Source organism: Haemaphysalis longicornis, unplaced genomic scaffold (genome assembly GCF_048455015.1).
Source record: "Haemaphysalis longicornis isolate Haplotype H1 unplaced genomic scaffold, Haemaphysalis longicornis Haplotype H1 scaffold_7, whole genome shotgun sequence".
In the NCBI taxonomy this organism is placed as follows: domain Eukaryota; kingdom Metazoa; phylum Arthropoda; class Arachnida; order Ixodida; family Ixodidae; genus Haemaphysalis; species Haemaphysalis longicornis.
The window spans coordinates 6,788,653-6,804,689 of NW_027526422.1; the positions used below are offsets into that span (position 1 = coordinate 6,788,653).

At 49.6% G+C, this 16,037-nt stretch overlaps 1 protein-coding gene across 2 annotated transcripts in view; it reads left to right on the forward strand.

Annotated features, from left to right (window-relative positions):
- Neurl4 (neuralized E3 ubiquitin protein ligase 4) overlaps positions 1–16,037 on the forward strand; it is a 65,690-nt gene that overhangs the window by 37,235 nt on the left and 12,418 nt on the right. For both annotated transcript variants that reach the window (XM_077675808.1, XM_077675809.1), the window contains exons 19-25: positions 1,743–1,901; positions 2,424–2,603; positions 9,344–9,419; positions 9,621–9,728; positions 9,989–10,127; positions 10,977–11,092; positions 12,060–12,189. In XM_077675808.1, the coding sequence (XP_077531934.1) occupies positions 1,743–1,901; positions 2,424–2,603; positions 9,344–9,419; positions 9,621–9,728; positions 9,989–10,127; positions 10,977–11,092; positions 12,060–12,189 (908 nt within the window). The remainder of the gene's footprint in view (positions 1–1,742; positions 1,902–2,423; positions 2,604–9,343; positions 9,420–9,620; positions 9,729–9,988; positions 10,128–10,976; positions 11,093–12,059; positions 12,190–16,037) is intronic.

The window sequence follows — 16,037 nt, forward strand, 5'->3', positions numbered from 1 at the left end:
GCGCCTTTCTGATACAATTCCATTTTCCTGCGCCAAGCTGCTCCAAAAGCACGAAAATGGCGAAAATTGCGCCAAACTGCTCCAGAAGAGCCTCAACGGCACGGATTTTGATGCTCATGTCAGTTTCGGCGGGGACGAAAGCCTCCCGCATCCCGGTCACCGCTTTTATCGTCGGTCAATCGCAAACACAGAAATGGCACAAATAGAAAGACTGAAACGAAGCAAGCGATAGCTTCTAAAACTCGATTTGCTTTCCGTCCGGGTTCGCTGAAATGGCCTTCTCGATTAGGCATCGCTGTGGCAACCAACATGGCCGCCGCCTGATCTGGCTGCTACCAACGCGCTCACTGCGCATCGCCGATATTTTCCCTGGTTTATTTTACGCTATCAGCTGGGTTCCAGTCTATTCATTCTATCTGTTGTGGCTCTGAACAGTGACGTTAACGCGGGTATGTGGTTTGAGGTTGGTGCCAGATTACGGGAAGTTGGGCGGCTCGAAAAAAAGTTCATTGAAATGTGGGGCCTACGACTTCGGCGTGGTTTGTCCTTGAGTGCGAATCACGGTGCGCGCGTCTATAATCGGGTTCGTGAAGTGAATTTTTTGGCTGGTTGTGCTGTTGTAAAATGCCGAGGTGTTGCTTTGCTTCGAAGCGCGATTGCGAGCCTTGGGGATGGAGCGGTCGACACAAAAGTTGCGGGCTTTGCTGTGGCGCCGCGACCTGTTCAGGCAGCGCCCAATAGCTGCAGGACTACACGGTTGCCATAGCACGCGACTATAACACTTTATGTATGCAAAGTGAAATTTTATGCCTAAATCTAGGTGGCTAAACAATAACGCTACTCAAATGACTATAGGGTTAACCTGTGCCCCGGGGACTGAAACGGGTAGGCTGGTTGGGCTATGAGACCGTTAGCTCGAAGCTGTTCAACTGTTGCCGTGACTACAGTCGTTTGTACAACGCAGCCTGGGATTACAAAAATAATAACTTAATAACTTTAGCATTAAAGCAGCAAAAAAAAACGCCACAATTGCGGAGCCCTTAAATTTGATAAGAGTTTTAGCAGTCCGTCTCTTCCGTCGTGTACGTAGTTACCGTGCTCACCGGGACTCGTCTGGGCACTTGGGCATTCGTAGCCGTAGGGGGATTAGTTCCGCGGACCTGCCTTCGCCTTGTCCGCGCCTCCTCGCCCTTCCGCGCGCGCAGGCGCATACCGGTCCGGTAAACCCGGTAACAAAGTAACCAACAGAACAGACGGACTGCTAAAACTCTCTAATGTGAACGGCAGTTTTGTCAGTGTTGCGTGCAGGCGCAACACAATATCACCAGTTAGGAAAAAGGTAGTGCAGTTAGTACTTTGCGATACTCTTAAAAACTCTTTCAGGTAAGGCTGTTTGAGTGTTCTGTGTATTCAAAACTGATTGAAATGTGCACATGACCCTGCAAATTGCTGAAATAATGATTTTTTAGCTCACAAGACGATGTATTAAATGTCCCTAACTGCTCCAAATCCAGATTCTTCTGCTCCAAAATCGAAATTTTGCTGCTCCAAAAACTGCTCCCAAATCTGTTTGGGCTGTCTCACCCCTGATAAGCAGATTATGGCAAAAGGAAAAATGTGAGGAAAAAAGTTTGCCAACCCTTTTCAAGCGTTTCCTTCTCCATCAAATGGCACAAAGTGCGGGGAACAGCAGCAAAGGGCGAGAGTGCAGTTCAGTGTTATCGTTGCTTGTCCCTGTTCAGGTGCGGATAGACCGGCTGAACAGCCGGTGGTGCTGCTCCCTGCAAGTGGGCGTGGTCGGGGAGAACCCTGAGAAGCTGCACTTCCCACTGAGCGCACTCGGCTTGCGCAGGCTGGCCTGGGTGATCTCCGGTGACTCCGTCTACCACAACGGAACCAAGGCAAGGGCTCTCTCGCGAGCTGCTTTTTCACCTGCCCCCACGGCACTGCCAAGGCAGCCTACGCAGTGGTACCAGCTGATTCTGCAGCTACTAGAAAAGTGTGTACTTGCTGCCATGGGTGTCAGCAGGGGTGTGCAAAGGGTACTTGTCCCCCCCCCCCCCAAGACAACATTCTGCTGATGCCCGTGCTGCTTGGCCTGAAGGCACTGGTCTGATCCCGTCCATCCTGGGCCTTTTTCTGATAGAGGTGAAGAATGAAAGCACCTGTGTGTCGAGATTTTGGCGCATGTCTAACAATCCCATGTGGTCCAAATTAATCCCTAGCTCTCCACTACAATGCGCCTCATAGTGCAAGGGTGACTTCGACGCACAAGACCCCGAAATTTTAAGAAAAGCTCTTGGGAAGTCTGCCTACCAGCCACCATTACCAAGTCTAATGGTGGCTGGTAGGCACCTTGAGGATGAAGGAGGGGGTGCAAGTTGTCAAGGGTGTGCCCAACACCCGCCTGGCGTGCTGTGCAGGTGAAGCTTGGCTACGGGCCCAACCTGGACCACCTGCAGCAGGGCCACACGGTGGGCGTGCTTGTGGACCTGGAAGGCGGGCTTCACCTGTACGTCAATGGGATGGACCAAGGGACCGCAGCGAGGGATCTGCCCCCCGTCTGCTACGCCCTGGTGGACCTGTACGGGCAGTGCGAACAGGTGAGGCCTTGCCGACAACTTCCACGGCCTTGTCGACTGCAGTGGCTGCCAGTCTTTGTCACTACAGTCGAATCCCGCTACAATGAAATTGATGGGACGTGCGAAAAATTTTGTTGAAGCGGACATTTGTTGAGGTGAAATCTGCCCCAACATACCACAAGAGGGCAACAAAAATAGCCCTATAAATTATCCGCATCATTGACCGCATAATGCAATGCTAAGAAAAAGGAGTGACGTGCAATGATGCCGTGTTTATTCGATGACAAACATACCAACAGAAATCTGTTTTTTTACCCGCTTGTAAAGAGTGCATTACCGAGAGGGGGGGGGGCTGCAGTTGTACAACATTTTATTGTACAGCAAGGCATATCTGTCGACCTGATTGCTTGCATGTAGCTGCTAGGCCGCCGGAAGACCCCCTCTCGCTTGTGGCAGGAGCGGCTTCCGTCATCTTATCCTCTGACTAGACACGGTGGCAAGCCGCGCACATTTGAATTTATCGCGACCGCGTGCTCCCGATTAAGATAGGATGACGCGGGTTCAAGACTAAATACGAAAATATTTTTGCATTTAACTTTGAGGATCGGTAGAAGAAAAGCTGCAATGACAGCTGCTCACAACACATACATGATGGTGCATTGCCAGTAGCGTACGTTCGCATGGTGCAATTTCGACTGGATACAGATAGGCTGTAGGTGCGGCTTAGCGAACCGGGCCTGCGCCTTGTGTAAAGACGGCCAGCCGCATTGTTATCACGAGCAAGCAATGGCATCCGTCTATGAGTTTGTTTTTGTTTATGGGTGGCGGTGTGGGCCCCCGGTGCACGTTTTTGGTGGAACTAAGCCCCCTCTGAATGTATAAAAAGCTGCAGATGGCTGGTGTCGTGCTTATTTTATCGTAAAGTAAATGTGCAACCCCAGCCCCGCTGAACGAAAATTTGGTTGAAACGAAAACAAGCCAGACAAATGGTTCGCTAGGGCGAGGACTTTGTCTGTGGCCAGCTGATGGGGAATCGGAATTATCTCGTTAAATGCCAAATTTCGCTGAGGCGGAGTTCATTGTAGCAGGGTTCGACTGTATTCCGCCAGGCAGCATGCTCATCCCAGGGTTATTTCCGAGTTTCTCGTTTTCTGAGGTACCTACTGATGTATACTGTAAAAGCCCACACATATTACGAGGATGTTTTTCATGTCAATAACGAGTCAAATTTGCACTTCGTATTACATGCAGATCCAAACCATTTTCCGCTCATTTTGTCATGGCACTACGTGACCCGTGGCACATAAAGCAGCCCTGGCTGCTTTATGCTGACCGCACCATCCGAAGATTGCCCCCCAGAGCTGCAATCTCAGGGCTCAAGAATTACTGAAGAAGTAAAACCTGGGACACAATCATCCCCACATTAAAAGGACAGGCACTTGTGCACAGCGCAAGCCGCTCCCTCACCTGCTTCAGCTGCTTCCTCGCCCGCTCCAACTTCAGGGCGAACTCGGTGGCTTCTAATCTTTGCCCTGATCAAAACTGCCAGAAATGTTTGTGTGCGTGACAAGCGCATTGCCCTGCCAGCCAAAGAGGAGAATTGAAAAGACCGGTGAGGATAGCTCTGTGCATTATGAGCTGCTGGAATGGGACCGCCCTTCTACAAAGCAGCGTTTAGTTGTGCGTTTGCTTCTTTAAAGATCAGTACCCCGCACAATGGGTTCAACGCTGATTGAGTGTGTAAGTACATGAGGATTAATGTCTCCCCTTGTATTATCTGCGGGTGCCTGTTATATAATGCGGCCTTTTGCATTAGCCACAACAAAGAGGCCATGTGTCACAGCCTTTGTTTATACAGTGGAATCTCGATGATACAATTCCAAGTGATACGAATTTCAGAATGATACGAATTTCTGAGAAGTCCCTCCGAAATTACATTGTTTGCAATGGGCGAAATTTTGGATGTTACAAACGGACCTGCGCGGCCTGGTGGATGATACGAACGAGCTGGCAAGGCACCCGACTGCCGAGCGAGCAAGCGACGGCGACGTACAAGCCCTCTCTCCCCTCTTTGGCAGTCTTTCTCCGAAAATGGCCAGGCTGTTTTTTTCCTGCTCGCGAAAACATGCCGCGCATGTTACAGTCGCACTGACGTTGCCGCGAAACCACCCGCACACTACGCACGGCGTGACCAACGGCGGCGGCTTCGGAAGTGAAGTGGTGCAGGGCGCTCGAGCAACCACTTCTAACCGCTCTTGCACTCAAAGCACACACAAAGTTGCGTGTGTGGTAAAGGAGCTGATAATGTGGATGAAAACAGTACTACAAAACATCATCTGCGCCGCTAGTGAAGGCGCCCATGAAATATCTGCCGGGACGGTAAGCCTAAACATATCCGGTGGAGCCAGCCGGCTGTCTCGTGCCTCGCCATTGGCACAAGCGTCAGGCCCCTCTCACTGCTGCGCGCCTCGCGCGTCATTCTCTGACCGAGGCAGAAGCTGCCACGGGAGTGAAATCGTTGGTGCGGGCGTGAAAAAAATTGCACGCACAACGCCGATGTGCACGAATTGCGCCATGCGGTTCACACCTTGATCGTTGTGGCGTGTAGTGAGCTTGGGCACGGCGAGTAAGGAGACGATTGCAAACTTTTACGTGCTCCAGAAAGGGCTGCTTGGCAAAATAGAGGCTAAAAAAAAGCTGAAAAACATCACAGATTTCTTCACACAAAAGTAAGAAAAAAAAAATAAATGAAAACTCTGTTTAGTTCTCAATTTTTTGGTCTCTGTTGGTTCATACGAATTTCGGATGATAGTAGTAGTAGTAGCACCTTTATTGGTAAGGAGGGCCAGAGGCCGGTTTAGGGAAGAGGAAGGGGGAGTAAGGGGAGGGGAATGCAGCGTCTTTTACAGGGACGTGGCAGCTTGCAGGGACCAGAGTCGACCCCAGCTACACTGCCCGTGCTAGGCCACTTTGGATAGCAAACAGCCCTATTTTGTGCAGTAGAGGTTTCTCCATAGTATGATAGTCTTCTGGGGTGCTTGTGGGCGCGTGGAAAGATGTAATGATGTCTGAGCGATGTTGCGAGAAGAAGGAGCAATCCCGAAGGAGATGGTTGAGGTCTGCATATGTGAGGGTATTGCAGAATGTACATTTGAGAGGCAGATTGGGTGAGAGCCATTTTCGGATTATGTGCGGGGTGTAGGCGGCATTTGCTAGGAGCTTGTTGAGAAATACCTCACCGGCTCGTGGCAGGGGAGGAATGCCGGTTAAGTACCCTTGTGGGGTGGCAGCGATGTAGCGGTTCCTCTTGTCGCGTTTATGTCGAAGTAACTGCAGGGAAGGAGGTAGCGGTGACGGAGTCGGCGTGCAGGGAACCAGCGGAGGTGTGATACTGCTCTCCTGTGCCGCAGAATGGGCGGCCTGGTTACCCGTGCAAGCTGTCTCGTGGCCGGGAACCCAATCAATCCGTACAGATACCCCGTTGCGACGGAGTAGGGCAACATGGGTCAGGATTTGTTGTGTGAGGGGGTTGAGAGAGGATTGGCGTCTGAGTTCTTGAACTACGCCGAAGGAGTCCGTGAGGATTCGAATGTGGGATGGGGGCATCTGCGAGACGTCGAAGCTTATGTGGTTGAGGGTACCGATGACAGCGTGGAGCTCAGCCTCCAACGGCGTGATGTGGACAAGGTTGAGGCTTGCTGTGCCGCTGAGGTCTGGGTTCTCCGAGCAGTGCCAAGCCAGACCGACGATGTGGTCCCTGACGCTGGCATCCGTATAGATGTCAATCTCTCCGGGCAAACGGGACCGCTTGAGCTTTTCTAGGCGCTGTTTGCGCAGCATGAAGTGACCGCGCGGGACTGGTTTCGAAGGTGCATTAGGGGCGACATCCGGGAGAGTCCATGGAGCCATTGGGCTTAGAAGGTTGTGCACCTGGATGGGCCGTTGGTTGTCCCAATCTGAGAGCGCCAGTCCTTGCAGGGTAATAGTCCGCTTGAAGTCCGCTTGCATCCGAGTTTCCTTCATTATCAGATCGATGGGGGGAAGTGGAGCAGCTTGTTCCAGTGCCGTAATTCGTGTATGCCGAGGTAAGCCGGTTATGGTTCGGAGTGTGGCTCTGTGAAGGGTGTGGAGGAATTTCAGATTAGTCTTGCTGAAGTCATATACAGGGGCACCATATGCGAGGGCACCGATGGCCACAGCACGAGCCAAAGCAACGCATGAATTTGTTGTGCACCGCCGTACTTGTTAGAGAGGCGCTTAATAAGGTGAAGCATCGGTTTCCATTGCTTTTTTAATTTGGTTAGCCAGATCTTTGGACTGTTGTGACTGCCCAGCGGGATGCCAAGCAGCCTTATGTGGCCGCAAGTGGCACGGATAGTGTTATTTGCGATGTGGAGGGCGGTTGGTTCCGTATCAGGCGAGGACTTGGTTCCGTGAACAAGGAGGAGTTCAGTTTTTTCAGGCGCCATCTCAAGCCCGAGTTGAGGCAGATGGTTCTCAAGGCTTGCGACAGCCGCCTGAAGTTCAGTAATCATACTGTCTGTGTTTTCGAAGTCATTACCTTCTGTCCATATTGTAATATCATCCGCGTAGATGGCGAAACGGGCGGATGTGTCTCGCTCGAGTTGACGAGCCATACGGGTCATCGCCAGATTAAAGAGGACTGGTCCGAGTATAGACCCTTGAGGAACTCCTCTGTCCAGAAAGTAAGTACGGGGCGACCAGCCCGGATGGGAACCGTTAAGTTTTATGGGTCTACTCTGGAGAAAGTGGCGCACCCAGTCTTGAGTTTTTTGGCTGGGATACGCTTGGGCTAATTCCTCTAGAATTGCGGTTTGACTGACTCTGTCGAAGGCCTTGCGGATGTCGACGGCTAAAACGTAGTCTGGTAGGCCACAACTCCTTGCCGAGCGGTTGATAACACGACGTAGAAGCCACAGACAGTCGTGTGTACCGAGATGAGGGCGAAATCCGGTTTGGGAGGGGTGAAACCAGGGTTGAGCGTATTCGAGGTAGTATTGTAGCCGGGCATGGATGAGACGTTCGATTAGTTTACACAGAGTAGGAGTAAGTGAAATTGGCCGCGAGTTTGTGATAACATTTGGGTCTTTGTTTGGTTTGGGAATGGGATGGACAAGGGTGAGTTTCAGGTAATCAGGGACCTCACTCATCTCCCATAGCTTGTTCACGTGGGCTAGTAGACGAGTCAGGGTAAAATCGTCCATGTTCCTGATTTGTTGCCAGGTGATGCCGTCATGGCCAGGTGCAGAACGTAGTTTTCCCTGCATTATGGCCGCCCGGAGTTCTGCCAGAGTGAACGGAGAGTCTAGGTCCTCGCGTGAATGGGGGACCTGGATGACCGGTAGTGCGGGGGGCTGGGTGAGTGATGCCGTGGGGAAGAAGGTAGTAATAAGTTGGTGCTCTACTGTGGCTGGATCGTCCGTCAGTGCAAGGGTGGAGAACAGTGGTTGGGGTTTTTTCGATTTCCCGGCGAGGCCTCTGTAAATTCGCCACAGCTTGGAGAGGCCACGTTCCTTGCTAAGTGAGGAGCACAAGTCATTCCAATGATCATTCATTAATTCCTTCTGATACGAATTAATCAGTTTGTATTGATGCCTGATGCGCATCAGGTCCCGATGGCGATGGCCATTGTAACGGTAGCGGTGGGTGAGCTGCTCGACTCGCTTCCACAAATTCGATAAATGCCCGTCAATGGCAGGGGTGTCTTCATAACAGGTGACTTGTTCGGAAGCCGTGTGTGAGGCCTGTTGGACGCCAGCGATGAATGCCGAAAGATCGTGGTCCTCATGTGCATTGAGAGCTTGCCGAAAGGCACACCAGTCTGTTCGAGTGATAGTTTTCGTCATGCGGAGTCGCTTGCCGCGTAATGTAATGGATATAGGATAGTGGTCACTACCCCACGTTGTGCTGTACGTAGACCAATTACGGATGAGGCCTGCAGTGGTCCATGTCAGGTCAGGGATAGTGTCCCGTTGAGATGGATGAAGCCCCACCCTTGTTGCGCAGGCGAGGTCGTTAACAAGGTGCAGATTGCATAGTTCAGCAGTTTCCTCAAGAGCCGCTCCTCTCTTGTCTGTATTGGTATAGCCCCAGGTGTGGCTCTTTGCATTGAAGTCGCCTCCAATAACCATATTTGTGCAGGGAAATTGAGACTTAAGTTGGTTTATCCAATTAAAACTGACATTACGGAGGGATCCTGTAATGGGCCTGTAGAAGGCCGAGGCAACCACTATGGTTTTTCCACTAGGTAGTCGAGCATGAGCGACTACGACTTCATGCTGAGTAGACGTGAGGCCCGGCACAATGACTTGTCGGCTAGCGAGGTCTGCACGGACCAGTACGGCCGCATAGCCGGGTGTGAGGGTGGATACATTTGAGTTACGATGCGGTTTGCAGGTAATGCAGGGGCTGGTGTAGGTCGTATAGCCGCGAACGTTAGGAGTTGTGCGAGTTTCTTGGAGCAATATAAATAGCGGTTGGATTTGCCCAATGCGTTGTAACAATGTGAGATGATACAAATTTTTTTCGCAGTCCGATGAGATTCGTATCATCGAAATTCTACTGTAGTTGTACATTCAGATTGTCTAGTAAGACCACTAATGAGTGCGATTCTTTTCTTTTTTGTGTGGTTCTATTTTTGATATTGTCACAATCAGGGATACTAGCTTTTTTACAGCAGAAAGCTTGTGAAAGCATTTCCTGTCTGTTATTAATGTGCCCCATCCTGAACTCCTGCACAGGTGACTATCTTGGAATCTCATGACCAGGACAGTGAACCTGACGCTGGCTCAAGGGAAAAGGCTGACATCGACAACGGTACGTTTCCATCACCCACAGAACAGTCAGGGTGAAGGTACTGCCTGTGCCTCAGTGCATGCAGAATGAGATCATCCTGGTTGTAGCTACGGGGTTTTTTTCTCCACCGGTTCTTTTAAAATTGGGATATGAAGTGTGCGCCACGATTTGGTAGTAGTCCCTGCAGCAGTGTTTAGTAATTTCTTCCTTTTCTGACTACAGGCATGAAGGAGAAAAAAGTGAAGAACCTTCACAATGACATTCATGCCATCAAGAATTGCGAGTACCAAAACGCGTGTCTCAGGTTCAAGGCCTTGCTTGGCATTCCTGGTAAGCAGACCCATTGGTTCCTTGTTTCATACTTTGCAACAGATTCTTTTATGGCAGTTCTTTGAAGAAAAGCTGTCCTTCTAATTAAAAGCTGAGCATGCAGGATCCTGGTTGCGTTTGCCTTGTCGCCTGTGCTACCCAAGAAGAGCAAAGGCGGTGTTGTTACCCGGGCCTTTTTTCTTTTCAATCAGTCAATCAAATCTTTGTTTTATTCTTCATCAAGAAGGATTGCCTAACTCTGGACAACCTGGTGTGTGCAGAGAGCTATTTCCTTGCGGACATGAACGTGTGCTACTGCGAGACCTGCCATCAGATTCGTGGCGATGAGCCTTACCTCAAGGTTGGCGAACCACCACGGGACTATGCGGTGCCCTTTGGCTGGTGCCGCTTCCCCCTCAGGTGGGCAAGTTTTGACCAACCCACGCCGCGGGTGACCTTTCTCACTGCTTGCTGGTGGGCTCCCATGTTGCGGAGGCACGTGTGGCTTACTTGTTAAAAAAGTATATGCATGGCCCAAGTGGGTGCTTTGAGTCCTAAGCTTAGGCAGGCACGATCAGAAACCAGTGGCATATTGACCACTGGCAAAACTTGAGAAATAAAAGATAGACTTCTGTAACACATCATCCTTCAAAGACTTGTTCGTGTGAAAAAGCGTGTACTGTTTGGTTTAATGAAAAGAAACCTGTGGAACAGTGCAAGCCTGAGCCAACCGGTCTTTAATACTTTACCCTCGTGACAAAAAGACAAATCACGCAGTATTTATCACGAGTGCATTGTGATGTATGTGCTAGTGTTTGTGTAGTCCTATTCTGTACACACCTGCCACTGTGGTAAAATGGCCAAGGTGTTGTGCAGCTTTAAATGCAAGTGATCATGGGTTCAATTCCTGGCCACAGGGCCTGCATTTGTGATGTAAATGCTAAAAAAATGAAGCACCCTCTTGTGGGAGGTTTCATCTCTGGTTCTGCCCCCAAATGGTGCCCAGTAATCTGTAGCCCTTTACTACAGCTGGCCTCGTAGTTGAGGTGTAGCTCCATGAAACTGCAACTTGAATTCCCTTTGCATTGAGATTTTGTCTAGTATGCCAGTTGGGCGAGGCACACAGAACGGGCCCTGGTCCCACATAAGTGCTGACACCTTTTGAATGAGCAGTGGAACAATTAAAAGAGTACGGCATGGATTGGAAGGTACGTGTGGTGCTGGAGTGCAGTGCAGCGTGCGCGACACACGGACACACGTTGTGTGCAGGTTGCAGCCAAGGCCTGACAACAATGCCATCCAGCAGAAGTGGCACGTGGCCTACCACGGAGTGCCCGTGGCTGCCGTGAGGAAGACGCTGGACCACGGGCAGCTGCTCTCGCCCGGTGGGTGAACGGGGGCTCCTTGTTGCGCACGGTGGCTATACAGAACAGCATGTTTGAAACTTGTTGCACCTCATCGCAAAGAAGAGCCATGTCAGCACGGCTGCAGCAGTGCCTGGAGCCGCATGCTGATTGTGATGTGCTGAAGCGGGATCACAGTTCTCCGGAATTTCCACAAGCTAACCTAACGTAACCTGAAACTGGCACTAGCGTGACAGCGAATGGCATTTGATCTGTTCATGGGGCATTTGGACAGTGGCATTTAAATGCCATTTGCTGGCATACTTACGGCATAAGGGAAGTGTCAGTCAGTCAGCCAATTTATTGCGGATGACCACACCCCCAACTTGTGCAGCTTGTACTTTCCTGAATTGCGTGTGTTTTCTTTCAGTTTTATCCGCACAGGCAAGGAAGTTTCAGAAGAACAGCTTAATTGAGCGAACAGTTGTTTGGTTACCATTTAGTCATTCTCACTTGCTCCCTCATTTCCTGCAAACCCTTCATTATTACGTAACGTCGGTGTTTATGTGATGTGGTTTGTAATTGGCAGTGCGCTCATTGCTCTTTTCTTTTTCCTTTTGGTATGCCATCATCACCTTCACCGGTTTTGAAAAACAGACAAGTAGAAAAGTTTCTGCTTGTATTTCGTGCCTTCAACGACTTTCTCAGAGGAAAAGTCAGCTGGACATCTTAAACACGAAGTTCTTTTTTAAACAAAATGTTGTATTGAACCAAGAAGTCTTGTTATGCCTGTAAGATAATTTGGTACTGGTTCTTTGTTGTAGAGAGCAATGTTTTGTGGATGCACGCCGCACCCAGAAATGGAGTGACTTCCGGAGTTAGCAATGGGGGGATCGCTGTGGCCGCTTCTCGCAGAGCCAGGGAAAGGCGTGCGTTCGAAAGGTGCAAGCTTGTCACGATTCGCAGTGGTGATATCCTTCTCGTTCTTGGCCCCACCTTGTCTCTGCAGACAAGGTATCGCTCTGCCACCTTCCCAAGCCAGGATCCCGGAGCAAAGCGGAGAACTTCGAGAGCCACTCGCTCTGCCTGTCTCCGACCCTGCGCTATGCCGGCTGCAGTGCGTTCTGCCCAAAGCATGAGTGAGTGCTCCCTTCTTCGTGGGCAGTGACTCTCCCTCCGGCGTGTTCCTTTAGCGAGGACAAGGACAGCTTCTCTTTGTGGTAACATTGGGCCCCGTGTTTACAGGCAGATGTGAGCAATCTTTGAATGGTGGTACAGTAAAACCTCGTTACAAAAGACACTCAGGGGACCTGAGAAACATGTCTCTTGTAACCGAGGTCTTTTATAACCAAAAATTCTAAATATACATTGTGTAATTGGAAATTGCCACTTTCTTTTACAACGGTATCAAAGCGTACTTGGACAGGTTGGCAAGAAAATGTTTTTTAGGGCTTAAAGAAGTCATTCGTAGTAGTTTTAAGGACCACAGATTTTATTAGTTTCCTTCCCAACTTGTGTAGCTAAGCCACTTCACTTTGCAAGCCTTTCCTGTTCTCACAATAGCATTAAAGGAGCCATGAAGAGAAAACACAAGTTTGGTTCATTCAAAAGATTGTCTCATTAGAATCATACTGACACCACTTTTAACGTAAACTTCGCTCAAATAAGCTACATAATTAGGAAAAACGGGAATGGTCATGCGACCCACCAGCTCATTTCCCGCAACAGAACCTATGTCGTCACATGAGCTAAGCTCTGCGATTGGCGGAGGCTGGCAGAAGCAGACGCAAATTAGGTAGAACTTACAAACTAGACGAACGAGCGATTTGCGCTTAAATTTAGGGCACATTCTTTACAAAGCAATAAGAATGATGGGACAAACAGTGGAAGTTACGGAAGCTCATGTAAACATAGAAGTACTGATGCGTTCTGCTGTTCGTACTGCGCACAGCATGCTTGGTTTAGCTGCACAGCACTACGGGGCTTGGGGTTGTCTCAGACGACACTGGCCGATTGACGCAAGCAACGGTGTCTTACGTGACCCCATTTGTCGAGCGAGCACTGTTTCAGGGAACGAATATTTTCTCCCAGAACAAAAACAAGCCAGGTTTAAATGCGGGCAAAAACAAACCAAACGCTTGCCACGGTATGGTGGCGCCATCTAGGTTACGGAACATAAAGAAACGCGGGAACAAACCAACACCGCTGTACAGGGTGGAGACAACCTTTGAACGGTCCCGTGCCGCCACAATTGGGCCAACGGGCTCAACGCGTTATTCTTTTCGTTTCCCACGAGACCTAGCAACGCGAAACAGACAATATGATTCAAACTTCTTCAGTAAACCGCGTTGCGGCGATAATTTTAGCGCGATTTTGACACAATGACTTGCTTCGGCGGCGAGCGAGCAACCGAAAATGGCGGCGCCAGCGTATACGTGTCTCTACCCTGTACGGCGGATGTGTGAATGAAGGTACTCTAGGCTGCAGAGCGGTCGGTTCCTGTGATGTCATTTGGGACCACGAAAACGCACAATTGAGCGGGAAAATCAAAATTTTAACCTAAATTGTTTAATTTCTCAGTGAATAAAGCACCGTTTGTATCCGGACAAGCGCTGGGGGCACTATAAAACACGAAATCGTTCGAATAAAACCAACTTGCATTTTCTCTTCATGGCTCCTTTAAAGTGCTCTTGGACGTTTGTCAGCCTGAACTGCTGGCACTTTCTGCCCTTCAAGGTCTCCGTCGTCTTGCTCTGGTTCATCCCTCTAGGGAACCAATTTCTTGTGCAAGGATCATTACCTAAGCTCCTCAGAGCACACGAGGTCCACATTTGCAGACGCAAAATCCTCAAAAGGTTCTTGAAACTTTGCAGTCTCTTGGGTGCATGCCCAAGCTTATCTTCAGGGCAGTTTTGCACAAAGTCTTTCATATAATGCCCCTTTCCCATCATGGCTCTTTTAAGGGGGGACGCGGCTTTCAACTTCAGAAAAATGACCAAAACATCGTTTTTTCGAAAGTCACATATTCGGCTTCTATGTTTCCTATTCTGTGCGTTTGCAAAGTTTTTCCACTGAAAAGCGTCGCAAAGTGGCATAAAAAAATAGTTTTGCCAGGCGCGGTGACAAACTATCAGCGCAAAAGGGCGAAAAAACGGCAATTTTCGGAGCGCTGTATCTCCGCAACGGTGCCACCGGGCGTGGCCATTTTGATATCGTTAGATCGGCCGAGCGTTCGTCTTCCCGGTTCCGCTCGTCTCTTTTATCTTCGTTCATTCACAAACGCACGAACGGCAGAGAAGAAACGACGCACAAACGAAGCTAGAAATAGATGCTGAAGCGCTATTCCTCCTCCGGTCGGGGCGCGGAAAGACGACACTCCTGATTGGGTGTCGCGGCGCAATGCAAGATGGCGGCCGCCTGAGCTGCGTAGTGTGGGCGTATTAACTTCATTTTCGCTGCTTCGCTCGGCCGAGTTTCTGTTCAGTCTGTGGTATTCAACACGGACGTTATCGCGATGGGAAGGCCTGAGATCACGAGCCAGATTACGGGAAGTTGTGTGGCTCGAAAGGCGGAGGTCATCGAACGCTTCGTGGTGCGCGTGACTCTACCGTCGCCAGACCCCGGAGGGTGACGCGGTGTGCGCGCTTGCGATAGCGGTTCGTGAAGTGCACTTTTGGTCGGATTTGCGATGTTTACACGCTTGGTTTTTGCTGTGTTTTGATTGTGGGCTCGCTAGCCTTGGGAAAGAAAAGGTCGACGCGTCAAACGCTGCGGCGCGCACGGCATAGCCGACGCGCATTGGAGCATCACATGTCTGCGCAACCGGTTACTATTGAACGCCAGTTGTTGTAATTAATGCCTGCGACGTTAGATTTAATCTTAAAAGCGACCTGACAAGCCATATCAGGGATTATCAAAGTACGATATGTCGCGGTAAGCGTGCGCTGCGATGCGCGCGAGCCAAATCGCCTTTCTTGCGCAACGTTTCCCGTGCACTTCTAATAATCATGCAAACAGGTTTGAGTTAGGAATATAAGAATAAAAATATGTTCTCTGCGTTAAAAATTTACCTTACTGTCGCAGCATTTAACAGTGATTTTTTTTTGGCAAATTATTGATACCAATGCATATAATCTATGGCTTAGGGCATACTGACTGTGCTGCGAGAAATATTGGATGCCTTGAACCTAAAAAGTAGTGAAAAAAGACCCTTTCCATCAAAGTTGGAGTTATGCACAATATTACACCAAGCTTCAAAGTAGCTCATTTGCATCCTTGTCGTATGCGAACTTTTGGCAATGAACACCTGCACGTATGAGTACTAAGTTGCTGCGCCAGGCAAAGTAATAAAACATAAAAGAAGCCAGAAATTTTCAAATTTAAGTAAAAAAATGCTTCACTTGTTGCCATGGGGACAACACTGCAAAGGGAAGTTGTCCAGTGCGATACAGCCAACCAGCTAACCTACTTTGCATTGAAAGCCCATTGAAAGCCATCTCCCCCTCCGTTTGGTCTGCAAACTGGGCTATGTACTCTTCACAGAGGAGCTGAAAATGATGTTTTGTGGAAAGAGAAAGGCTGTAAAAGGCACTCAAATTTCAAGGCAAGGCCTTCCAGAAGCCCCATGTTCAAAAGGACATGAAAGGCTACAACCGTGACGACTTTTGATAAGTGAAACCTATGTTGCAACTTCGGAAGCCGTTTTCTCAAAAAATTCCCCCGCATTTCCCCGAGGGGGAGAATGTGAAAGTGCGAATGCACGAGTTGATTGCGCGGTCCGGTAATGTAAATGAGTAGTCGAGAGAGATCACACACACACACACACAAGTATACAGAAAGAAAGATACATTTATTGTTGGATTGTATTTCACTAGTTGTTGGGGGTACCGTTGCCTGCGAACGATCCGCCATCATCGGTATCGAGACTGACGAACGAGCGACCCGCTCTCGACGGTGGCACGAGCTCGACTGATCCTCCCGCGCCACG